The 27,978-nt window shown below is 34.0% G+C and overlaps 2 protein-coding genes across 2 annotated transcripts; both read left to right on the top strand.

Moving 5' to 3' along the window:
* The first annotated feature begins 1,460 nt into the window (after nucleotides 1-1,460).
* On the top strand, nucleotides 1,461-2,153 carry LOC131856739 (glucan endo-1,3-beta-glucosidase-like). The gene has a single exon (XM_059208646.1). It carries the CDS (start codon nucleotides 1,461-1,463, stop codon nucleotides 2,151-2,153), a length of 693 nt encoding a protein of 230 aa, XP_059064629.1.
* A 20,960-nt stretch (nucleotides 2,154-23,113) lies between these two features.
* LOC131053173 (pentatricopeptide repeat-containing protein At3g12770-like) lies at nucleotides 23,114-25,129 on the top strand. Its single transcript, XM_057987792.2, has one exon. It carries the CDS (start codon nucleotides 23,114-23,116, stop codon nucleotides 25,127-25,129), a length of 2,016 nt encoding a protein of 671 aa, XP_057843775.2.
* Nucleotides 25,130-27,978: the final 2,849 nt, after the last annotated feature.

A 27,978-nucleotide genomic window follows, 5' to 3' on the forward strand; every position in this document is an offset into this window, starting at 1 on the left:
AAGATTTCTATGGTTTGGCTCTTCTCATTGTCATTTCATTCTACATAGTTCATGCAGGTGAGGTTCACTCTTTATCGAGACGCTTAGTTGCACAAGAAATTATTTAGCTAGTTTTCTGGGGGAAGATGCTAGTTGAATAAGATATCATCCTCAAAATTATTGTCCTAATCTAAATTTAACTGCAAAATCTGCAAAATCTCCTTAAGCTTGTCTGGAAAATTTTCAACTCCACCCACAATATAAGCCTTGTGCAAACTTAAAAAATAGGGCTCCTAACACAGAATGGGATACTGGCTTACTTGACAAATGAAGGGGTGAATCTTAAGGATATATCTTAACTGGAAAGTAGGGAAGTGGAAGATTGGACTGATTGAGCTCTCACTATTAGCTTATGATCAACAAGCTTAAAGCTAGGTTTTATGTTTTTGGTCATCCAATTTGACATGTCAAAGCCTCTAGAGGAAATGATTGTGTTTCACAATTGCCCTAATGTGTTTTGGTAGTTTTGTGGTTGTTTTGCAATTTTATGCGATGGCTACTATTGGGTGTCAATTTAATCTTACAGATATTATATTTTTTTCATTAGATTAAAAAGAGAAATTAGAGTTCTATTCTTGTTACAGTATAGAAGATTATTACAAACATAGATCTCTAAAAGTAATAATTGAGAGGTTGGTTTAATTTTTATTATATGTGTAGACACCCAAAATTGTCCAGTCTAAATAAATAAATTTTATTTATTTAATTATCTAAGCCTAATTCTTCTATTAATTAAATAAATCTTTATTTATTTAATTAATTCGTTTATCCTCTTCTAGCCTTATTTCTCATTTAAATAAATACATTTATTTATTTAAATTATCCTTTTCCTAAATTAAATAAATATCTTATTTATTTAATTGATCTCACTTCCTCCTATTAATTAAATAAATCTTTATTTATTTAATTAATTCATTAGCCTTTTCTATCCATGACACATGTCATTCATCTCTTAATTCCTACAGTACCTACCCTTTCATTATTTTATTATTTTCTTTACCTACCCTCTAATCATAGCCGACCTCCTTTTACACCTCTCAATCTTATCCCTCCATTTCATATTGTGTCTTCTATATAAAGAGATGTTTTCTTCATTATTAAACCCTAACTACTTGATCAATTGACTACTTGGCATATGCGATCCTACTTGCAACCACATTCCATTCTTTGTTGAGCTCTTGTGCACATAAAATCTGAGAGCAAATACATCAAGCAAGATCAATGGAGATAGAAAAAATGGAGATCCAAACCCTATTGGACATGTGATGGTATAATCTTTGTGATTTCATTTGATTTGCATTGTCTTAGGTAATCTTCATATGTTATGGTGGATCTTTGTTGTTGTTAGGCTAGGATTTTGTGGTTGAATTCATTTAGCCTTTCAATATTGTCATTATTGTTATCGATTTTCACCATATACAATGGAAAACATTCAGAGGGCATTGAGGAAGGCTGATCTGCAGAACAACATCAAGGTCTCCACACCATACCCAACGTCCGTGTTGAACAACTCATTTCCTCCGTCTGAGGGAACATTTGGTGAGGATATGAGTGCTATCCTTAACTTTCTATCAGATAATGGCTCCACTTTCATGGCCCACGTCTATCCATACTTCAGCTACAAAAACTCCGCAGTTTCAACTTCTGCAGACTATTCGCTGTTTAGATCGACAAATACTGTGGTGACTGATGGCAATTTAATGTATAACAACTTGTTCGACGTTTTTGTGGACGCTTTTATATCTGCTATGGAAAAGCTGGGACATTCCAATATTCCAATTGTAATAACTGATAGTGGGTGGCCCACTGCAGGCAATGCCGTGGCTACTGTGGACAATGCCCGAACTTACAACAACAATCTCATCAAGCATGTTTTGTCAAATGCAGGAACACCAAAGAGACCTGGAACGACAATTGAGACATATATTTTTACACTGTTCAATGAGAATCAGAAGACTGGGTCTGAGGCGCGCCATTTTGGTCTGTTTGATACCACTAAAATTCCTGTCTACCCTATGGACTTCCTAGCTGAAAGTTCTGTTTACCCTCCGCTCAGCTCACCTGAAAGTTCCAGGGATTTAAAAGTGGTGTATATATATCTAACAGTAATCTAGCAAATGATTGATTCCTTCTTTGTATCTCAAAAGAAAACCATAAATTTTTTAAAAAGTTGAATACTACATCTAAAATTGTTTTTGTTAATAGTACAATGAATTATTTAGTATTGGGCAAGTTTAAAGTTTCAAATGTTGGTAGTTCCATTAGTTTTCTTAACAACAATATTGCTAAATAATTTGATTGAATTATTTTAAGAAAATAGTACTTGAATAAGAAATTTTCCCTCAAAAGATTATTCTTAAATTTGTTCACGGGAATCTAAATTAAGTGTTGGAAAACATTCCAATCCCACCCTCAATATAATCCCTCTGCAAACTTAAAAAACAGAGGCTCCTAACACAGAATGGGATACCGGATCACATGACAAATGGAGGAGTGAATCTTACAGGATATATCTTATTTGGAAAGTAGGAAGGTGGAAGATTGGCCTCATTGAGCTCTGAACTATTAGCTTATGCTCAAAAACTTTAAGGCTAGGTTGTGTTTTTGGCCATCCCATTTGGCATCTCAAAGCCTCCAGAAGAATTGATTGTGCTATAACTGGCAGCGGTTCTTAAGGCAGTTTTGCATCATTGCTTATGCAACATTTATCATCTTCCTTCTTGTGGGCAATCAATGTTTAGACATTCGGATTGGAGCATGTAAGTTTATGATGGGCAGGATGGGTATATCAAGAGGCACCATTATGGATGATTTTCTAAGAATGTTGAAAGTGGCAGTGGGTGATACAGTTGTGCATGAAAGTTTCCTTACTATCTTGATGCACTATCCTGTTGAAAATAGATGTTGAGGACAAGGATAATGCGGGTTTCCAGACAAGCCCTTTGACACCAGGAGTAAAGGGCAAGGAGCCTGTGGTTGAGTATGAGGTTGATATAAAAGCTATAGATGCTATGATTTAGAAATTAATGCTGAAGATGAAAGATTATGATAATTCAAACAATACTCCCAAAATACTGAAAGAAATATTCAGCTAAGAAAATCTGCTTATCTTAGTATTTTATATAAAAAAACTAACTAGATTAAAAGAAATATTAAGCTGAGAAACTCTGCATATCTTATTATTTGTTGGAGTCTAATCTCACCTACCCCATCCACATGCTCCGTATGCACAAATGTTTACAGAATTAGCAGGACTTACATCTACTCCAACCTGTCCACCGTACCATCTATAGTCTTAAAACATTATTTTATATGCAAAATTCTGGAAGTTTCCAGCTACCTCTGCCTATTCTAGAAACATCTAAGACCTCCATTAAAAGAGGCATTTTGTAATCATTTTGTGATATGAATGGAAGAAGGAAAATATGGTCTGATAAATAAAAATTTGTCTTTCTTGTGTGCTGCTCTGTTTTCTCCTTACTCTGTTTTTGTATCATGTTCTGCTTCATTTCCTTCAGTGGTATCAGAGCCCGGTCGATTGTGTTAGCTGGGAATTGAGGATGCCTAAGGATAGTTCTTAGCTGTTTTAAGCAACAGTAAAATCTAGGGAGGCCAAAGGTAGAAGAAGAATGCAGGTCTGAAGACAAGGCCTCCAATTGTAGAAAGAGAAAGACGGCTATAGAAGGAGATCTAGCCGCTACCACAGAAGGTGATTCATTGGAGTGCAAAAATGTTGAAGAAAAAGTAGAAATGCTGCAGAAAATAGAGACTAAGAAGCTGCAACTTAAAGGATGGCATCACAGGTAATTTGTGAGAAGAAAAAGAGAAGCCACTACCATAGAAGGCAGGTTACTGAAGTTGCCACTTGGAAGGAGAATCGATCAGATTTGTGAAAAGCTGCTATTCAGTCGAGAAAGGATATTAAGTCGATTGGAGAACAATGGAGTTCTCAATGTTTGACCACTAGCATACGGAGGATAACAAAAGATTAAGACCTGAGTTGACTTAGTCACCGCTGGGAGAACAAAAGAAATACTGGCATTTTTTGAAGAGTTTGAAGCAACCTAGCAAGGAAGAAGCTGAAGCTTGGAGTCCATCGCATATGTTTGCCCATTCCACAGTGAGAATGTCATAGTACTTGTGTTTGAATGAGTTCAAAGAGATTGTTAAGAGATAATGGTCACCATGCATATAGTAATGGTAGCACTGGTATCCATTTGTATTTGCTCCTTTGAGTTTGTGTTTGCTCCCTTTGAGAGGCTTGTGTTTGAAAAATCCTATATTTAGTAGAACTCTACTGGCAGCATGTAATATGAGGTTGTCTTTAGAAAAGTGAGAGAAGGCTGCATCTTTGATGGAAAGGGGGTTGCCATAGAAAGAAGCTGAACTCAAGACACCAATCTTTGAAGAAGGCGATTTACTAGTAAAAGGGAAAATTTCTATTCAAAGACTGTGAAGGTGCATGAAGTTGTTTAAAAGAGGCGATTTGCAGCAGCAGAAACATAGTCAAGTATCAGACAAGGTAACTTTAAATTTCTTTTGTTTTAATGGGAAAAGTTGATAGAGTAAAGAAAGAGAAAACAAATGATTTAAAAGAAGAATTGAAGGAATGTAATAAGAAAATTTCAGAAATGATATGTCTTTTAAAAGAGAAGCAAATGGAAAAATGTGAATTGTTAGATGAAAATTATAATCTTGAAAAAGAACTGAATGAAGTCAAAGATAAAAATAAGGAATTAGAAGAGAAATTACAGTTATTTGATGATGTCAAAAGGAAGTTTGATGATTTGGAAGAAATGTCAAAAAGGTTAGAAGAAGAAAACAATTTACAGAAAAGGGAACTCTTAAATTTGAAACAAGAGAATGAATGTTTGAAGTTAAAACCACTAGTTAGTAATGCTTCATGTGACACAAAAGATTTGTGTTCATCATTTAGTGAAGGTGATTTAGTTGAAACTGTTTGTGATAAAGAATGCAAGAAAGAAGATGAGAATGTGTTTACACATTATGTTAGTTGTGATGATAAGAATATTGGTTTAAAAATCATGAAGAAAATGGGTTATAAAGGTCAAGGATTGGGAAAACAAGAACAAAGAATTAGAGAGCCTATTGAGCCTATAATGAGACCAAAGTATGAAGGTCTTGGATATGTCCCAAGAAAAGAAAATGATGCTACTAGTTCAAGAAAAACAGCGCATAAAAGCCATTGTATTAGGTGTTCTCATTGCAATAGAGAAGGACACACAAAAGAAATGTGTTGGGACTTACATCCATGTAAAATTTGTGGTTTAAGAAATCATTCTGAAAAAATGTGTTGGAAGAAAGAATCAATACCAGGTTGTATAAAAATGGATTGTGGATGGACCTATGGACCTAGTTGGCAAAAACTCACAGGTATGTTCAAAAGATTGTACAAATGTTCATATGTGAAGAACAATAGAAGTAATGAAAGCTTTGAATGTCCAAAAGGGATTAAAAATGTTTTCAGCCAAAAGAAACCATTGTCTAGCAAGGCAACTACTGATTGTATGATGTTTTGAAGACTTCAAATCAAAGAGATTGAGAGACTACAGCAGCAGTTGAAGAAAATTGGAGGACAAGAAAGAAAGAGAAGTTGATGAAAGAAATCAGAAAATCAGAGGAGGATATTAGTTAAAGAGAACACATTGTGAATGCTGAAAAATGCAGTAGCTGTAGCAACAACCAGTTAGTAAGAAAACCAAAGAAGAGATCACAGACAAAAAGGAAAGATAGTTGAAGAAAGCTGGAAAGAACAAAAGAATGGATAGAATATTGGTAGTTGAGATTAAGGGGGAGTGTTGGACTCTAATCTCACCTACCCCATCCACATGCTCCGTATGCACAAATGTTTACAGAATTAGCAGGACTTACATCTACTCCAACCTGTCCGCCGTACCATCTATAGTCTTAAAACATTATTTTATATGCAAAATTTTGGAAGTTTCCAGCTACCTCTGCCCATTCTAGAAACATCTAAGACCTCCATTAAAAGAGGCATTTTGTAATCATTTTGTGAGATGAATGGAAGAAGGAAAATATGGTCTGATAAATAAAAATTTGTCTTTCTTGTGTGCTGCTCTGTTTTCTCCATACTCTGTTTTTGTATCATGTTCTGCTTCATTTCCTTCATTATTGCATATCAAAAACTAACTTTACTCAAAACTGAGTTGAACGATTATATTCGGAAAATTGAATGTGTAAATTACAATAATATTGAATTGTTTTACAGATGATTCATTTCCTAAGACAACTCAAAAAACTAAAAACAAAGCCTTATTATAGCAGTTTGCAAACTGCTGATTTATTAAAGCATAAAACTAAAAAACTAAAAACAAGATAAAAAACTAAAAAGATATGATCTTTGACTCGGCATCACTATCATGATCTCCAACGCAGCAATCCAATCTCCAATCCAACACAGAAATCTCATCTCCAATGCATCGATCATATCTTCAGAAGATGCAGACGCCAGAGAAAATTTGTCAGGGCAATTGTATTATAAAAATAAAAGTACAGGGATACAGTAACTTACTAGTATCAACACAATACAACGCCTCTATTGGAAAATGATAACCTGTTTAGAGTAGTGTGGATCAAGGTGAAGGTTATAAAGTCATGGGTTTGGTGAGGCAGTGGTACAAATTATTCCCTCAATGGAATTGGTTCAGGTTGCAGTTTCGATCAATACTGTGCTTGTTTTGCAATACTGTCAGGTGGCTACTATTGGTTGCTAGTTTGCTCTTATAGTTTGGAGATATTTTATGTTTTTTATTAGATAAAAAGGAAAATTAGGATCCTAAAGGAAAGTTGGATCCTATTTCTGTTACAGAATCAATCAGAGACTATAGCAAAAAAATATTCATTAATAAGAATAATGGACAGCAAATAGAAAAAGAAACAGTTAATGCCAACATAAAAAAGACATTCCTTGAAAACTTAAAGACATTGCCCAATAGTTTAGCATTAATAGTTTATTAAAATGACCTGTTAATAAAACTCCATATATTTTCTTTAAAAATTCAATTGAAATAAACTAAATTTTGTTGTGTTGAAAGTAAAATGTATTTATCTCATGTGATTGTGGGAGTTGACAACACTGAGCTTAAAACGATTGCAGGTGACCAGGATGTAGCGAACGGGTGAATGACAACATTAAACCATTCTGTCCTGTCCACATCAAATACATTGCAGTGGAAAACGAGGTTTTTGCAAACAGAGCCTGCTATGAACAATATTCAGAAGGCATTGAGTAACGCCAATTTGCAGAACGACATCAAGGTCTCTACACCACACGCAACGTCCGTGCTGTACAATTCATTTCCTCCCTCCAAGGGAACATTTGGTGAGAATATGAGTGCCATACTTAAGTTTTTGTCAGATAAATACCCTCCTTTCCTGGCCAGTGTCTATCCATACTTTAGCTACAAATACAACAGAGATTGAATTTTTGCAGACAAGCACTGTGGTGACTGATGGCATCTAATGTATAACAACTTGTTCGACGCTAAAGTCGACACTTTTATATCTGCTATGGACAATATTCCAAGTGTGATAACTGAAATCGGGCAGCCTTTTATATCTGCTATGGACAATATTTTGGTCTGTTTGAAACCAACAAAACTCCTGTCTACCCTGTGTTCAGCTCACCTGAAAGTTCCAGGGATTTAAAAGTGGTGTATATATATCTAATAGTAGTCTAGAAAAATAATTTTTTAACTTGAATTGTCACAAGCACCTCCAAAACATAGGTGAACAGAGCACTGCTAGAGCACAATTTATTGAATTAATTTAGATTAAAAATTTAAATTTCCATTTACAAATCCTGACCACAATCTAACTCTAGTTTTTAGTTGATGATTGATTCGTTCTTTATTAACATTAAAAAAAAAAAAAACCTAAAAGAAGTATCTGAAGATTTTTAATAATAGATCAATTTTAAAATATGGAAAAATTTAGACAATTTTTTTTTTTAAATTCTTAAGATTGGTTAGAATAAAATATACATCGAGAGGAAATATAAAAGAGGTGAGAACATTATATTACCATTCTTTTTTATGTTTACCTTTATCATATCAAGTATTCTATGGAGTTGGTTTGTATCATGTTCATAGTGAACATGTCTCATTACTAAAATAATAATCCAGATGAAAAACATGAGCTTGAACAAGATCTTAGATACAATGAACATCAATTTTTAAATGTTTGTTTTTTACATGGAGAAGAGAAATTTTTAGAAAGCAATGCACATGGAGCATCCATTATCAACTTTAGTTAGTTCATTTTGATATACTTTATTGATTATTCTTGAAAGTGTTTGTTTTAATTTTTTTTAAGACCAAAATAATCAAGCCTTTGATGTATTCAACAATCTTAAAGTCCTCGTGGAAAATGAAAATGATGATAAAAAAAAGGTCTTAAGGACCAATCATAGAGTGTAATTTTGTTCAAGAGATTTGACGGATTATTGTAATCTTAGTGACATCTAAAGACAACTCACTATTTCTTACACACCTCAAAAAAATGACATCATTGAAAGGGAGAATCATACAATGGTGAAAATGATAAGGGTTATATTTCAAACCAAGAGATTGAGCATTTTCTTTTTGGGCTAAAGTAGATTCTATAGTAGTGAATATTCTCAAATAAAATCTCACTAGTGCACTTGCCATGACACCTTATGAAGCCTAGAATGAGAGAAAGAATAGTGCTAATTATTTTGAAGTTTGTGTTCATGTAGTTGGTCAAAAGGAATAAATTTAGATCCAAAAAAGTCAATCATACATTTTTGTTTGGTATGGTGAACAAATTGAGGACTATAGGTTGTCTAATCCTCTCATGAATAGTATTTTTGTGTCAAGATATGTTATCTTTTGATGAAGGGAGAGTTTAGGTTGTGAAATCCTCTTAGTAATAGTATGGCTGTGTCAAGTGATGTGATTTTTGATGCAAGAAGAGTTTAGAGACATCAAGAAAGACATGTTGAGAAGTCAAAATCTATTTTTAATGATAGTCTCAATGATAATAATCTGAATGAGTTAAATCCACTAATATTTTAGTTTTTGGCACTACAAGTCAATAATGTAGCACCTCTTTTAATTTTAGTGTAAGTCTAACTTCAAGTCAAAGTTTCTCCAAGATAGACAAGAATTTGAAGCAACATTTATTAGAGGAAAATAAGTAAAGCATATGAAGATAATTTGAGAGGTGAGATAATGAATTTTACTTTACTTTCACAATTTAAATTTGAACTATTATTGTTTGAAGATGCATGTACTAATGAGGTTTGGGTGCAAGCAATGCAAGAAGAGGTAGATTCTATTAATAGGAATGATTCTTGAGAACTTACATAGATTCCAAATGAGAAGAAAAATATCATTACAATGTGGATTTACTTGAGACTAAGTACAACATTGATAGGAGTGTTGAAAGATGCAAGGCATAGTTAGCTGTAAAAGGCTTCATACAATTGTTTGCAATAGATTATGAAGATATATTTCCATCACTAGCAAAACAATAAACCATTAGAATAATGGTTTTACTATGAAACGTGTCTTCATAAATGGGTAGTTAGAAAAGGAATTCTATGTCCAACAAACATAGGGTTTTGAAGTGCAAGGTAAAGAACCATAACACCAAGTATACAATCTAAAGAAGGTTTTGTTTGGCCTCAAGAAAGCATCAAGAGATGGTATGCTAGGATAAATGGATAGTTTTAGTATAATGAATTCAAGAGAAACAAGAGTGGGCCTACTCTTCACTATAAGAAAGGAGATTTTTATATTGATGATTTGTTGTATATGGGTAGTAGTTTTAATATGAGGGATGAATCCAAAATTGTTAATAATGAACAAATTTGAAATGAAAGGTCTAGGTCTCATGCAATACTTTCTAATAAATTGAGGTTCATCATAGTGAGGATAGAATTTTTATTTATCAAATAAAATATGCAAAAGACAATGTTAAAAATTTGGTACGATTGAATGTAAAGCAACATCCATTCCATCTACTTATGAAGGTGGGTTACGTAGAGAAGATATTACTAAAATAGATGGTGAAACAACTTATGAAAGTTTTGTTGGAAGATTGACATTTCTAACTCACACGACCATAATTTACTTATTTAGTTTCTCTTGTTTCAAGGTATATGACTAAGCTATCCAAAATTCATATGAAGAAAAACAAGAAGATATTGAGGTATGTGTAAGGTACCACAAGTTTTAGTATTTCTTATTATGCAACTCAAAAAGGTCTCAACTTGTTGTCTTTAGTGACTTTGATTGGAGAGGAAGTTTGGAAGATCAGATGTCTACATTTGGTAATTGTATCTCACTTTGTTTAGCTTTAGTTCCATGGAGATCAAAAAAAGCAAATTACATTTTCTTTTTCATCTAAAGAAATAGAATATATTGTAGTCACTTTTTTACATACACAATCATTATAGTTTTGAAAAGTCATAAAGGATATGGGGAGAAACAAATTTAGCTTGCAATGACCTTTTTGTGACAACATGTATGTAATTAAATTGGTTTAGAATCTTATCGATCACAGTAAGACAAAGCATTTTGATTTGAAATATTAATTTATTTGAAATTAAGTTCAGAAAAAATATGTAAAATTGAGGTAAAGGCTCAAGAACAACTTACAGATATCTTTACAAAGGTGAGACACTCTGGAACCATCTTTCAAATCTGTTTAGCATCAAGAAAATGCACTAATCAAAAGATAGATTTGAAACCATTACTAGGAAGTGTTGAAATCTCTTCTATGAGAGCATTCATTGATCTCTCAAAAGATAGATTTCAGAGCCACTTGGAACTTGGAAGCCATTACTAGGAAGGACTCCTTTGTAAACCTTGCCAAAAACCTTCAAATCCCAAACTCAAAATTTTTCGTCCATTGCAGTGGTCTTTCCGGGCGAAGTGAACCGGCCAGAGCTATGGTAGCATTGAGCTGATCTTGGAGATGATCATAGTCAATCCAAGCTTGAATATTCTTTCTCCCATTTAGATCTAATTGAATGAACTGGTCACCAGCCAACGTGATTGTCATTGATGACATCGAATTCTGGGTTCTTTACTTTGTCGAATTCGACAGCAAACAGATGATTGGAGGTTGTCCCAAGCTTGTGAAATTGAACAAACCAAGGTATGAATCTTGTTGCCCTCCCTTCTGTGTCTTTTTGGGCATTATGATGAATGTCAGTCCATTCCCACTTATCGAATTCTGTGAAGGTGGAGCCAGGGCGAATATGAAAGTAGAAGTTGCATTCTTGAACCGGCGCTCTTTCATACGCACAACTTCTGAATATAAAACACTACCAGTAATGTATTATGAATTATTGGTCAAGCGGATACCTATAAGATTGGGTTTCGTTACAAAATACAACGTTCCCTTGCAAATACAGGCTTGATAAGTTTCTACTGGTTAAACTAGTCAGTTTGGGAAAGACGAAGGTTGTTTGGGCTTGAGTAGACAGCCACGGGTGGAAGAGGAGGTAAAGCACAAGGACGACATACATGCCTGCCATTGATTCATGACGAGGGGGGAGGGAAGATTAAGAGTCTAAGATTTTTGTTGCCTAGTAGAAAACCTCGACAATGGCCAAATCCTTGACTAGGATTCATTACATAGCCTAGTCTAACTTAAAAAGGAGTTTGATCTTTGACAAAGCTCTACTCTTTCTTTACCTATGACAACTCATTTTATAAGATAAATCAAATTAGATTATTACATGTACATATAATTTGCACACATTAAGATATAATATTCTCTTTATTCATACAGTAGTAGTAAGCTTTTTTAGTTTATAAATATCTATATTATCCGAAAACGACATTCATTTAATACACACATGATAAAAATATTTAGAAATGTTTTTGATACATAAAAAGGAAAATAAGGTCTCAATCCCTTACAAAATAGAAGAATTTAGAAACAAAAATACCAACATAACTAACATCCAAAAAAATCTAGATCTAGATTGCAGCGAAGTAGCACAAAAACAACATAAAATATGTAGAATAAAAATCAATCAAATAGTTTTTTTAATTTTAAATTTAATCCTTTTTTAGTAAAAGAAACTTGACCTACCAGTGAAGGTTCCTTGCATGCTCTTTTAAACTCCCTTTAGCTTTCTTTTTCTTCTTAGACTCCACCTCAATGTCTTTATAATTTGTCTTCCTAAGATCAACCTTTAGCCTCACAAAACTGGAGATAAATAATCTTGACAATCTTGTTAACGATAAAGCATAGCAATCCTTATTTCCTTGCCGGGAAGTCATGCTGCTTCGCCAGACCAGACAAATCCTTGTGGCCCAAACATATAAATGTTTATTCATCTACGTTCTCTAATTATAGAGAACAAAACTAACATTACAAAAGTCAGTCAAGTCAGAGACTTGGCCAGTGAAACAATGGCAATTGCGCGCAATCAACGGAAGAATTGAAAAGGCGCCAAAATCATCGTCTTCGTTTAGTTGGAGACAGATTTGAATAAGAACAAAACTAGAGTCGTTTATGGATGTTCTCTACTCTTTCTTTACCTATGACAACTCATTTTATAAGATAAATCAAATTAGATTATTACATGTACATATAATTTGCACACATTAAGATATAATTTGAATCCCTGTCTCGAAAAGGGGTTTTCGAGACAGGGATTCACAGCTCTACAATTTGATAAGTAGTTCCATTTTTCTGTCGCATATGTGACTCGAAGAGCGTATTGTGAGGGAGGGACCGAGAAAATTACGGAGATAAATTTGACGAATGCGCTTTAGTTTCTAGAATATCAATCAAGACTATCAAATGCGTGAGTAGTGTAGTAAGGAAAATTATTTAGTTTAAAATAAAAATAAAAATGAAGAAACACAAATATAGGTGACATGTTGTTATCCGTTTAATAAAAAAACTAACCTCTAGATCTTGAAGCAATATATTACCAATATAATCAATTCAAATATAGTTATTCTTAATCCTTTATAAGACATCACATAATTGACAATTTTGGATATATTTTGGAGGATGGTATGGATGAGGAGGCCTTTGGAGTCATTGAGGATGATGGAGGGTTGTTGCTAGACCTCCTTCGTGAGGCCAACATTTCTCTTCCTTTAGCCATATTGCTAGGTTGAGTATGTTATCTCTCTCTATTCTTAGGACGACATGTGTAATGGGTCCCTTCTTGCGACATGGCCCCCCTTCCTTTTTCTACCAATCAGACTGTTATTGAAGATTTCCCTCATGTGCCTCCTCCTCTCCTGAGCGTGTTGCAAGAGTAGAGGATTGGGGAGGTCACTCTTTAGTGGTCTCACATTCTCATTTTGATGCACCTCTTACATGACCCTATTCTTTATATTCTTGATGGGTGGGTGGATAGAGCATCTACAATGATGAATGTTGGCTTGCAATTGGATTAGTCTAGGTGATGTCTTTGAGAAACAAATTCCTTCTATTCTCATTCCAATAATTGATGGGCACACCAAAGTTTTGTATTGAGGTCCTTGGTTTCTTGGTAATGCATTGCTTCATTTTAAAAGATTGTCTACTAGTTTTACACTATCAAGATTAATAATGTTCCTATCTAGGTTCATCTCTCAAAGCTCCTTCCAGAGCTTTGGGATGAGAGTATTATTCATGGTATTGTCGATGCAATCGATCAATTTATTACCATTGAATATGTCACAAAATATATAATAAGGTTTAGTTTTGTTAGATTTTATGTTTCTGATAAAATTTGTTCAAAATTGCCTATTAGTATTGTAGTGTCACAAATTGCACCTTGTGCGATTTCACACTTGTGCGTTATGCCTAGTGTATTTATAACAAAACCAATGATCGAGATTTCATGTTTTTTACTTCATAAATGATAATAATGAACTGTTAGTAGATTTTAGTTTGATTTTGGAAGATATTAGTTAGACGAGATCATGATGTGTAGAAATTTGCACAACCTGTTGACATCTTGACAAATTCTATTAGAAATTAGGATCTTAGGAGACTAATCATTATAAACAATATATAAAAAAAGTGCATTAAGAATCATGCAGCCATAAATTAACACATTACACAAAATACACATGGGGAAAACCCTTTTGGGTTAAAAACCCATAAAGCACCATTTTTTTAATACACTTACAAAATATAATCTATGACAAAATTGACTTGAATTTGGGGATACTTTGGAACACTTCTACATAATACCTCTTGTGCATAGTGATAGAGCTCACTATAAATCTACAAATTTACACTTCTCTCAAATGAGGGAGTGCCTCCTTAAATATATGAGGAAGGGTGGCTTCACTAGTCACACCTTTTTGATAACCCCCATTGATAATTAATTAATAATCTATTAATTATTAGATTAAAATAATTGTTTCAAATTTGATAATCTTATAAAGCATATAATATATAAGGTTTTATAATCTTATATTAGAACATTATATATGAATGTTATAAGGGTATGACCCCGAATAACATCATGTTTTAATAGATTCTAAGATTCAAATAAGAATGTTCCATGCAGTTTGCCCTTTATGTATGCCAAAATTTGGTCAAACCCACTTGTAATGGTTACTGCTGACAATTACAAGAAATATATGTAAATAAGCTTTCTTTTGATTAGTTGGTTAGTATATTAGAGGTTGTTGCAAGTATCTTATTTTTTGTCTAGCAACTATTATTTTAATGCTTGTTTTGGTTGCATTTTGTTTAGGTTCAATATTTTTTAGTTTGATTTTATATTTATTTAATTTCTCATTTTAATTTATATTTATTAGTCTTAGTTGTGTTGTCTTTCTCTATCACTTTATTCTTCTTTCTTAAGTGGTTATAATTTCTTGTTTTGTTTGCATTTTCGGCTGCTTTAAACAATTTTAGTATGACTTTTATACAATTTTGATTAATAAATTTGGGAGAGGGCCCGTACCCATTACATAACTGCCAAACCCGTCCATAGAGAAACTCACAAGTAGTGATACCACCAAAAACAATAGACACCAAGAAAGGACAAACCTTTTTTGAAGCATGCTTTTGACCAAAGAAATAACCAGTGAGAACAGGTTCTCAAAAAAACCAAAATTACCTAATCAGAAACATAGGGGTTTTGGAAAGCCCCAAACCATCTCCCATATAAATCTTATGCTTATAATAGCAGAGCCAAGGTAATTAAAAATACTTAGTTGATTTTGAAAGGCTTCCCACAACCTTGTATCCGAACTCACCAAGTCTCAACAAAGAAAAGAAGTAGGTGAGGTGGGAACCAAGCCATGCCAGGCACACCAAGTCGTTTGTGCATGTTCATTACAAGTAAAAGAGGTTTTCGAGACAGGGATTCACAACTCTACAATTTGATAAGTAGTTCCATTTTTTTGTTGCATATGTGACTCGAAGAGCATATTGTGAAGGACGGAGATAAATTTGATGAATGCGCTTTAGTTTATAGAATATCATTGAGATACTTTTTAATCAAAATTACTAATAAAATTAATCATTGAGATACTTATTGGTCAAAGAATTTGACATCTTATTGCAAACTTCATGTCAATTGATGAATTGAGGAGAAATATCAATTAATATTAATTATAAATGTCTTCATTGATGATCATCCAATCACTTCATTTGTCAATTGATTGATTTATAGTGATTTCCTTGCAAGTGAGTAATGAAATATTGTACCAAAAAAAAGTGTTACAAACTTACATAATATAAATTTTGAGTAAGAAAAATAAGCTATAAAATCTCATGTATTAAATATTACAATCAATTTACATTAAGAGATGGTTATCATTTATTATGATTATCCTCAATAAATATATATTTCCACTTTCCAATATCAACCTATAAGAAAAGTAGTGTAGTAAGGAAAATTATTTAGTTTTAAACAAAAAATAATATGAAGAAACACAAATATAGGTGACATATTGTTATTCATCTAATAAAAAAACTAACCTCTAGATATTGAAGCAATATATTAGCAATATAATCAATTCAAACATAGTTATTCTTAATCCTTTATAAGACATCACATAATTGACAATTTTGGATATATTTTGGAGGATGGCATGGATGAGGAGGCCTTTGGAGTCATTGAGGATGATGGAGGGTTGTTGCTAGACCTCCTTCGTGGGGCCAACATTTCTCTTCCTTTAGCCATATTGCTAGGTTGAGTATGTTATCTCTCTCTATTCTTAGGACGACATGTGTAATGGGTCCCTTCTTACGACATCGCCCCCCTTCCTCTTTCTACCAATCAGACTGTTACAGAAGATTTCCCTAATGTGTCTCCTCCTCTCTTGAGTGTGTTGCAAGAGTGGAGGATTGGGGATGTCACTCTTTAGTGGTCTCACATTCTCATTTTGATGCAGCTCTTACATGACCCTATTCTTTATATTCTTGATGGGTGGATGGATAGAGAATCTACAATGATGAATGTTGGCTTGCAATTGGATTAGTCTAGGTGATGTCTTTGAGAAACGAATTCCTTCTATTATCATTCCAATAATTGATGGGCACACCAAAGTTCTGTATTGAGGTCCTTGGTTTCTTGGTAATGCATTGCTTCATTTTAAAAGATTGTCTACTAGTTTTACACTATCAAGATTAATAAGGTTCCTATCTAGGCTCATCTCTCAAAGCTCCTTCTAGAGCTTTGGGATGAGAGTATTATTCATGGTATTGCCGATGCAATCAATCAATTTATTACCATTAAATATGTCACAAAATATATAGTAAGGTTTAGTTTTGTTAGATTTTATGTTTCTGTTAAAATTTGTTCAAATTTGCCTATTAGTATTGTAGTGTCACAAATTGCACCTTGTGTCAATTTCACACTTGTGCGTTATGCCTAGTGCATTTATAACTAAACCAATGATTGAGATTTCATGTTTTTTACTTCATAAATGATAATAATGAAATGTTAGTAGATTTTAGTTTGATTTTGGAAGATATTAGTTAGACGAGATCATGATGTGTAGAAATTTGCACAATGTTTTGATGTCTTGACAAATTCTATTAGAAATTAGGATCTTAGGAGACTAATCATTATAAACAATATATTAAAAAAAGTGCATTAAGAATCATGCAGCCATAAATTAACACATTACACAAAATAAACATGGGGAAAACCCTTTTGGGTAAAAAACCCATAAAGCACCATTTTTTTAATACACTTACAAAATATAGTCTATGACAAAATTGACTTGAATTTGGGGATACATTGGAATACTTCTACATGACAAATAATGCCTCTTGTGCATAGTGATAGAGCTCACTATAAATATCCAAATTTTCACTTCTCTCAAATGAGGGAGTACCTCCTTAAATATATGAGGAAGGGTGGCTTCACTAGTCACACCTTTTTGATAACCCCCATTGATAACTAATTAATAATCTATTAGTTATTAGATTATAATAATTATTTCAAATTTGATATTCTTATAAAGCATATAATATATAAGGTTTTATAACCTTATATTAGAACATTATATATGAATGTTATAAGGGTATGCCCCTAATAAAATCATGTTTTAATAGATTCTAAGATTCAAATAAGAATGTTACATGCAGTTTGTCCTTTATGTATGCCAAAATTTGGTCAAACCCACTTGTAATGGTTACTGCTGACAATTACAAGAAATATATGTAAATAAGCTTTCTTTTGATTAGTTGGTTAGTATATTAGAGGTTGTTGCAAGTTTCTTATTTTTTGTCTAGTAATTATTATTTTAATGCTTGTTTTGGTTGCATTTTGTTTAGGTTCAATATTTTTTAGTTTGATTTTTTATTTAGTTGATTTCTCGCTTTAATTTATATTTATTAGTCTTAGTTGTGTTGTCTTTCTCTATCACTTTATTCTTATTTCCTAAGTGGTTATAATTTCTTGTTTTGTTTGCATTTTCGGCCACTTTAAACATTTTTAGTATGACTTTTATACAATTTTGATTAATAAATGTGGGAGAGGGCCCGTACCCATTACATAACTGCCAAACCGATCCATAGAGAAACTCACAAGTAGTGATACCACCAAAAACAACATACACCTAGAAAGGACAATCTACGACCCATACTTGGACTCTGGTTGTGATTCACTTTTCTTGTTTCTTTGAGAGCGAGTGACAACAGGCATTTATTTGTATCGGAGTTTTTGATGATGTTTGGTGGATAGAGTATGTTTCTCAATAAAAGCTTTCGGTTACAAAGGGAGTTTCATCTTCTTCTTCTCTCTCAGGGGTTGGTGGTTCAAGTCGAGCTTCATTATAAGTGATACAAAACTATGAGAATTAAGCGGGGTTGATCCTTCCTCCATGATTTAAGCGTTGGTTGAATGTCACTTTCTAAATATACAATCACATGTGACGCAAGAATGCACGATGTGATTTAAAAATTGGTTATTAATATAGAGAAACTTATTCCTTTTTGCAAGTTTTTTAGAACTAGGTTGTCTCTTCTTCAACTTAGTTTTGTGATGAATACTTGTTCTTCTCAAAATATGAGGAGTGGTCATACATGAATGATCAATGGTTTCCTTTGATGTTGGATTGTGATACTTTGTTTGAAAAACTCAAGCTTACTTTATCAAGTAGAGGTTTAGGTTCGCCCCCACGACAAAGTGTGTCAAATGATATGGATAAGAGTCTCCCAATATGGAAACTCAATTTGACAACTTAAGGATTAAACTCTGTATTTTGTTTGTGATAGGATCCGTTAGATGGTGAAACTTTGATCAATGTGATGGTACTGTCTGATTTTGGTTAGATGAAGTCTTATCTCAAGCTAGTTTAAGATTCAATGAATTTGTTTTAAGGATGCTTGTTGGATTATGGAATTGTTTTCTCTGATAATCTGGCTCGGATTTTGACTAGTGAGTTTGACAAAAGGCCCAAAAGGGTGTTTAGGATTGGTGATAATTTTTTTCCAAAATCCCTAGTTTACTCTCTGTTTTTCTGTGTTTTTACCATGCGCTAAAACAAAGACTGGATGCGCTAACTAATGATCTAATAGGAAATTCCCTATGCGCTAAGTTGCCTATGTTACGTGCTAACTCAGAGTTTTGAAAACGGTTTCTAACTAGAAAGGTTATGCTCTAATATGTCCTCATGATGTGTTGTAGTTTAAACTGAAAGCGCTAAGTTATGCCTCCTATGCACTATGCTGATGCTCAAAAGTGCTAATATGGTCTCACAAAGCGCTTATGAAATTTTAACCTTTATGGTATTGGTTATGCGCTAGTTTGATTGATGAAAGCACTATGGTCTAGTTTGTATGCGCTATAAAATGGTTGAGACGTGCTAGGAGGTTGCTCCTATGTGCTAAACTGCCCTGATTGCTTTGTTTTTGGCTATTTTTAGAAATATTAACACTTTTTTGCTTTGATGAATGATTTTCTGAAAATAATTTGAAAACACAACATAAAAGAGATAACTAATTTTGCCTATGCTAAACAGATAATGTATGTTCTGTGAGGATGTGTTCAAATCCTGAATGTTTTCACAAGTTTGGATAACAAATAATACAAATCAGATAGACTCGTTATTCAAGGGTCATCATCAATATCATAGCCCACTAGTCTCGATACTCCATCAGCTCAAACAACCTTGTCACCCCCTAGGGGGCGCCTGTTTTTTTGCCTTTTGCCAGAAATTAACTCAAAGTGAATTGCTTCACAATTGAGTAGTTATCTTGAGAGATATATGGTGAGTGATCTTGGGGGTAGATTCTTCCCCACCCTTGCACTATGATATTGAAGATGTTTGGATACTGACTCGGCTCAAAGTTTCTATTTCTAAAGTTCTTAATCAAGCTTTCATTTGATCTTCAGTGATAAACTCCCTCGAGAGGCTTCCCAACCTTTAGAATAAAGGCTTTACATATCTTAAAGATATTGGGAGAAGGCTAATAGCTGAGCAAAACCGTTGAAGGGACTTTCATCAACCTCCACTTTTGATTATAGTGGGTTCAAACACTTGGCAATAAAGTCATTTCCCACTTAGGTCGTTCACCTCTCATTGACCATTTAAATGGCACTCGAAGAGCAACTCGGGAGGGCAAGTCTGCCAAAGGTTTTAAGTATTTGAAATGAAGAAAGAATGAAAGAATGGTGTGGCTTTTTGGTCACCCAGTTAAGGGGAGAGCATATACCTTCCACTTTCGAGACAAAGCAAACAATCTTTTTTTAACCTTTAAGGCAATGATTCGCTAACTTCTATTTGGAGATATTTCTTCAACAAGCATGATGTTCTTTTTAACCTTTCATAGCAAAGTGTGTATTTCCAAAACTTTTGTAAAACAAGTTTGGTCAACAAAATTAAAGTCAATAAACAGAAACTTTCCCTCTTTGCCTTGCACAAAATAAAGATGGGGTTCTTTTAATTTTGCAATGAATTGAAATTGATCCTTTTAGGTACCAAAGGAAGGCAAAGTTCATCTTAACTTTGCTAAAAGTAAATTTGTTTGTTCTTTTTAGAGCCCCAAATGAAATGTTTTTCCTAACTTGTGGGAATGAAAGGTTTGTTTAGTTGTTCTTTTTACCATGCAATGAGGAAAAGACAAAGTTTTGTTTTAAACACCAAAAGGAAGTATGAAGTTTGTTTTAAACATCCAAACGAAAATATGAGGTTTATTTTAAGCTTTTGCAAAGAAAAGAGAGTTCTTTTTAACCAAATTGTTGAAAGAAAGGAAAAAAAACTTAAACTAACTCCTGTCTCTCCTGCACAAAAAGATTAGAACCTACATAAAATTAGTTAGCAAAAAAAATCAAATTTTAGTGTGGGCTTATACAAGCCTAAAATGATCTTCCTTCGGTTACAAATTTTGCCTTTTTGTTACATCAATGCGCTAAATTGCTACACCTATGCACTACAAAAATACACAGAAGTGTTGCAGAATGATCTCTATGCACTAAACTGATTACTGGATGCACTAGTCTTTTTTCCTAATACGCTATAATTTTACAGTTGATAGTCAGAATCTTATGCGCTAACTAAAATGCCAAATACGCTAATGAAAGGGTTTTATGTGCTAAATAGTAAACTGGATGCACTAGCCAAAGGTTTCTATGCGCTAACAAAATGTTCCAATGCACTAGCTCAGCTTTTCCGCGTATCTACAATGTTACTCCTGCATGAAAAATGATATGTTTTATGGGGTTATGCCCCACAATGGGCACTAGAAATGTGTGCAGGAAAAGTGGTGCAAGGAAACAAAAAAATTAGTTTTAAAAAGGTCCACACACCAATGGGACTTTTGGTGCAAGTTATGGAGCTATATTGAATAGCTCAACTCCCTAAGGGATGCTCCATTGTTCTCTATCTCACAGGATCCCTCAAGTCAATGTCTTTACTCTCAAATCACTGAGCAAAGTGACTTAGGAATGACAACTCCAAGAATGAGGGACGTTTGATTTATTTATCATGAATGCATTCCTAGATGTGTATGATATTGAAACTAGAATGATTTAAACTAGCATGAATAGGATGATAAGATAAAGATTAGTAAACTTGTCCTAGCATGATATACTAGTCTAACATGGATATGCTATGATATTTAAAATTACTTCTAAAATGCTTATTAAAATGATTCTATCAAAGAGATGCTAAACGCTTAGCAAAATGACTATAGATTGGATGCATGAAACTTGGATATCTCAAAATGAGAGAATGAGAGCTCTATTTATAGGAAAAATAGGGCAATGGATGGTCAAGATTGGATAATCTTAACAAGGGCCAGAATTGAAAGTTATCAATCCATGTTTACAATTCTCACCAGTGAAATGGTGACAATTGTCAACAAGAGATTGCTTGAGAGGAGATGTAAGAAGCATTCAATGCTTGAGAAGACATGATGGTTACCTTAGGAGGTAAGGGTTCAGGTTAAGTTAGGGTCATCCATTGGATAAAGCTTTTACCCAAAGGATAAACTCTTGTGCAAGGGTTAAAGGGATAATCAAGTTTAAAGTTATGAATGCTTGATGAGACACTTGGGTTAGATGAAGGTTGAGTTAGGCAGAAAGTCTCTAACCATGCCAAAAGGTTGAGTTAACCATTAATGGTTATGAAGACTTTGAAGGTTAACTTGTTGAAGACATAAAGCCTTTAATGGTTTTCAAAGACTTTGAGGGTTTGAGAAGTGACTTCCCTTTGCGTAGGGATGTGACAATATTTAGGAGATGGATTTAGAAGTGATTAGAAGAATCTAGAAGGGGGTTTAGAGAGGCAAGTAGGAGATGTAGGATTTTGCAAGTGGATGGAGGGGAATTTTAATTAAAATAAATTATTTTATTTCAATAAAAATAGATGCAACTTGCATAAATACAAGTGGAGGATTTAAATAAATAAATTAGATTTATTTACTTGAAATGATCAATTTAATTAAAAAGGGAGAAAGGGGAATTAATTAAATAAAGTGATTTATTTAATTAAAGGTTATGAAAGGCTTAGGTGAATTTAATTAAATAAATTAAAATAATTTATTTAATCAAATAGATGAATATAAAACATTTAATTAAATAGAAAAATGAGGTTAAAATGAATATTAAGTATTCACTTAGGAAAGTGGTCATTTTTATACGTCTACAGATATGTCTAGATTACAATATAATAATAAATAGGAGATCCAATCCTTAAGAAATTTCTGAAAACCACTGAATTATAAAGATATTGATGTGTAGATTACAATATAATAATAATGAATAGGATGATCTAATCCTGTTAAGGTGACATAAGAACTTGGTTTACCCCAATAATTTGTGTTGAAAGAAAGGACATTATGCATTGTTAGTGTGGGCTATAACCCTCGTTCTAAACAAATCTTGTTTTAGGTTTGTTTTTGCATCTTCCAAATCGTCTGTGTAAATTCTACTTAAGTTTTACAATTTCAGTGAGTGGCTCAGCTCCTAAATGATTACAAAACGATTCTGGTAGCTTTCATTCATGGATGCTGTGCAAGATGACAATACTTCTAGCCCTGTTCGCAGCCTCGGGTTCGACACCATCCCCAAACACACAAACACTAAAGCAAGAGAAAGAGAAAGAGCAAGGCATGGACACAGAACAACATAATGCATTCTTACTTTAAGCTGTTTCAAACATGCTCCAATATCAAACAGTTGCAGCAAATCCATGGACAGATTATTGCGACGGGACTCGCCGAAAATGAAATATTGGGTTCTAGGCTTATAAGCGCGTATGGAAAGCGGCAGAGTGTAGATTATGTACGCCTGGTTTTTGACAGAATTCCCAAAGAAAGCGTATTTTCATGGAATTCAATGATTACTGGGTATTCCAAGATTGGGTTTTGGGACAAAACCCTGGAGCTCTTTTGCCAAATGCAGAATGAACAAGAAGCAGACCATTTTACATTCCCCTGCGTTCTCAAAGCATGCGCTGCAATTTCTGCTCTGCAGAAAGGCAGGGAAGTTCATGTTCGTGCAATAACATGTGGATTGGAATCCCATCTGTTTACCGCGAATACCCTTATTACCATGTATGCGAAATGCAGGCGTGTGGAAGATGCACGCAAAGTGTTTGACAAAATGTGTCCATCCGAAAGAGATACGGTGTCCTGGAACTCTATGGTTGGAGGTTATGTGCAGAATGGGAAGGGAATCGAGGCTTTGGAGTTATACATTCAAATGAAGATGAGGATCGAACCAGATGCAGTGACATTCATAAGCCTTCTTCCAATCTTTTCAGATGTCAATAAGGGTAAGGAGATTCATGCTTGCATACTCAGTAGTGGACTGCATTTGAATTTACAAGTGGGGAACGCACTTGTAGCAATGTATGCTAAATGCGGCATTATTGAGTGCGCGCTCAAAATGTTTGACGGAATGCTTGAAAAAGATGTTGTATCATGGACTGCAATGATCACAGGATATGTCCAGAATGGACAGAGCGGGGAAGCCTTGAAATTGTTCCACAAAATGCAGCTGGCAGGGGTCAAGCCAAATGCTGTTACTATCATAAGTGTTCTTCCAGCTTGCACCGCCCTTGTAGCTCTTCAACAAGGTAAGGAAGTACACAATTCAGTTATAAGAAATGGGTTTGAATCGGATGTTTTCGTGGTCAGTACCCTGATAAACATGTATGCCAAATGTGGGAGTTTGAAGATTGCACTTCACTTATTTAACACAATGGCGCATAAAGATCCGGCCTTGTGGACTGCAATGATTTCTAGCTATAGTATAAATGGGTGTGCTGATGTGGCAATTAGGCTTTTCGATCGAATGCTTGCGTTAGGATATAAGCCGGACAGTGTCACCTTTGTCGCTGTTCTATCTGCTTGCAGTCGTGCAGGCATGGTAGTGAAAGGCCGGCGTTACTTTGATAGGATGAAACTAGATTATTGCATTGTACCTGGGTTGGAGCACTATGCATGCATTGTAGACCTTCTTGGTCGAGCAGGGCACTTGGACGAGGCATATGATTTCATTGGCAATATGCCGTTAAAACCAAATGATGATGTGTGGGGTGCCTTGCTTGGTGCCTGCAGAATTCATCAAAATATACAGTTGGGAGAGCTTGTAGCAGAACATCTCTATGACCTGAAACCCAAGAAGGCTGGCTATTATGTTCTGATGTCAAATATCTATGCTGCAGCTGGAAGGTGGGATGGTGTAGAAAAGGTAAGAGCAATAATGAAAGACAAGAGGGCGACAAAGATGCCAGGATATGCCTGGATTGAGATCAAGAAAAAGGTTCATGCATTCCTTGTAGAGGACAGAGCACATGCACAATCAGCAGAAATTTATAAAACATTAGAGGATTTGGCCGGGAAAATGAAAGAGGCAGGATATGTGCCCAATACAAACTTTGTGTTGCAAGATGTGGAGGAGGAAGAAAAGGAGCATATCCTATGTAGTCATAGTGAGAAGCTGGCTCTTGCTTTTGGGCTTATGAATATTAAATGCCCTGGTACATCTATCCGAATCATAAAGAATCTTCGCATTTGTGGCGATTGCCACCATGCCATGAAGTTTATCTCCAGAATTGTTGAACGAGAAATAATTATTAGAGACTTGAGTCGCTTTCATCATTTCAAGAATGGGGAATGTTCTTGTGGAAATTACTGGTGATATTAATGGAAAGGATTCAACAAATGGGAGGACTGTTAAGTGATACCGTATGGTGATTTCCACAGTCACCACTTTCAGCTCCAAATCTTTGAGCAGAAATTCATTGTGAAAGATTTTATTGGCATCCATCGTTTTGAGAAGAGAATAGCCTATGTTCTTATGGAGCTTGGGCAATGCTCACTTGAAGGAGACCAAAACCAAATGGATGAACCACAACTATAAGCAATATGGTGATTTTCAAAACAAAACCATTTTTTAATTTGTTGAGTAAAAACTATTATAGATTCAACTGACTTCCACCATTTCAAGAATGGGCAAACAATCTTATGGAGACTGGACTATGTTCTTGCCAAAACGTTATGGAGGTATTACTTGAAGGAGATCAACTATCACAAAGGGCTTACTGACAAACATTATCATCCACTCAAAATAAATGGATTAATTTTAAGTTGCAGAACCAGGTGATCCACGTGACCAAGAGCACAACCAAATACATATCACAAGAACCACCAGTTTGTGGTTCTCTTCAATGACTTGCTTTTAACACTGAAGTCTTAAACTCAGATGCTTTTATAGTTAAATTCTTTTTAAGAAAGTGCTTCTAACTTCTTTGACAAGTTGTGTATCATTCTCTTGTCAATACATCGTCTAGAATTTGCATTCTATTTTGTTATGGTAAACAAAATAGACCATTCGATGGACTCTCTTTGAGCAAATGCATTTCCTATTACTCTACTCTACAAAGATTTTGAAATCAATACGAACGTAAGAGTTTATGCTGTTGTGGCATCTTACTTGATTGAATTTTTGGTATGATTGATGAGTAGGTCTTTCTTTGAATTTTATGTATGAAATTTTTTCTAAAGGGTTTTCAAAGCATAGGCATTTTTCATAAAGAAATAAATCAATTTGTCTGTAGCAAAGCTTGAAGCGAAGAGATAATATGGTATGTTTGTCTACTACTACTACCAAGGGACTTAAAAAGTTTTATTGTAAAAAAAATTACAAATCATTGTATATTTTGATCTTAAGAAATTATAGAATGTACAACTTTTTGACTAAAATGTAAAATTTTGGTGAAAAAAAAAAAATATAATGTAACTTGGATCACCGCCATTTCAGACCGTGTGTTGTATCGTAAACAAGAATTGGATTTTTAAAATTTTTATTTTATTTACAAAAATTATAAGTATTATTTTTTCTTTGGTAAACTCGGATTTCTAAGCTTGGCCTAAGCCCAAAAAAACCACTTACAAGGGGATATATTCTCATTGGTTTATTATTGATACCACTATTAGGGACCTCAATCTTGAAGGCATTATTCCCACATTCAAACCCATGAACTCAACAATCCAACAAACACACAACCTACAAGCACTACTACTCAGTGAAGCCACACATTTTATTACTATTGCAATAAAGTGTATTGTTTAATAAACAAGTAAAGTGTATCCAATAATATGTGATAAGTGCATGGGCTAGGATGATCATTGAAATCCATTGTTGAGGAGGGAAGTCTCAAATGATCTCAAATACAAAAATGATAAGCAATATTATCATAGAAAAAGAGTGGGTAGGGAAAGATTCCCACACTCAAAGGAGGTAGCCTTAGATCCAAGGTATAATTATTTAGGCACAACATTATATAGGGGAAGGTGTGATGCCTAAATGATAGGGTGATATACCAATAGAAACTCATTTGAAATGGGAAAGGTATGCTGCACCTTCAACCCCTAATTTGAGGATACAAAAATTAAAGCACAAAGAACATGGGAAAAGCATGATACCCCAAATGTAAAAATATGACAATGCAAGCTAAAATACTATAGAGAAGGCATAACACCCCTAATGTAAAGGTATAAAAATATAATGTCAAATTTGGAATAAGGTATGTGTTGTAAATTAAGTAATGCATGGGATAGATTATGTAATAAAAAATAAATTAACGTGTTAATGTTATTTATTAGATGCAAGGTTTTAGTTAGTTATTAGTTATATGTAGTTGGTAGTTAGTGGTTTGAGTAGGTGGAAAAAATAAAGGCTTTATAAAGTCATGTAATATAGTACATTGGTGTTGAAGATAAATGACTTAAAATTTGTGTGATGAGCCTTGTGATTTTTTTGTCATACATATGTTGTCATTGATGCCAAGAAAGATCAAGGAATATGTCCAAGGATGAGTGATGTGAAGAGAACATGAAGATGGTGTTGGATAGATTTGATAGATACCTTTATTTGGTATCATTATAGAAAGCTCTCTTGTGCTTCTCAATATTATCATCTAGACCCAACTTCTTCTTGAACGTCCATTTACAACTAATAGGTTTTTTTTCCTCAAGAAACGGTACCAGATCCCATGTAGCATTCTTCTTCAATGCAACTATTTCTTTGTTCATGGTTTCCATCCAAGAATCTACATCATGTATACCCATTGCCTCTTTAATAGTCCTAGGCTCATCAACATTAGCAATTAAAGCAAAAATACAACTAGAATCTAACAATGAATAACCAAACATTTATGGTGAATAACCATATCTTTTAGGTTGTTGCCTCACATGTGTAGACCTCAAAAATTGAGGTTGAGGATCTTGTTCCTCTTCAAAATTCTTTGAACTTCTAGAGCACTTAATTTTCCTACTAACCCAATTTTCACACAAGGATTTAAATTTCTTAAATCGATTGAAAACTTCAGATTTACTTCTGAAGAAATAAACAAATGTCCTTCTAGAATAGTCTTCTATGAATGAAACCAAGTACACAGATCTATTTAAATAAGGCATATTAACTGGACCAAACACATTAGAATGAACATCAAGTCGAAAAACCCAGATTACTTATGAGAATTAGAA

The sequence above is a fragment of the Cryptomeria japonica genome, chromosome 7 (assembly GCF_030272615.1).
Source record: "Cryptomeria japonica chromosome 7, Sugi_1.0, whole genome shotgun sequence".
NCBI classification, from domain to species: Eukaryota; Viridiplantae; Streptophyta; class Pinopsida; order Cupressales; family Cupressaceae; genus Cryptomeria; species Cryptomeria japonica.

Coding starts and splice junctions, on each gene's coding strand:
- LOC131856739 (XM_059208646.1), top strand. CDS start 1,461: ATGGAAAACATTCAGAGGGCATTGAGGAAGGCTGATCTGCAGAACAAC.
- LOC131053173 (XM_057987792.2), top strand. CDS start 23,114: ATGCATTCTTACTTTAAGCTGTTTCAAACATGCTCCAATATCAAACAG.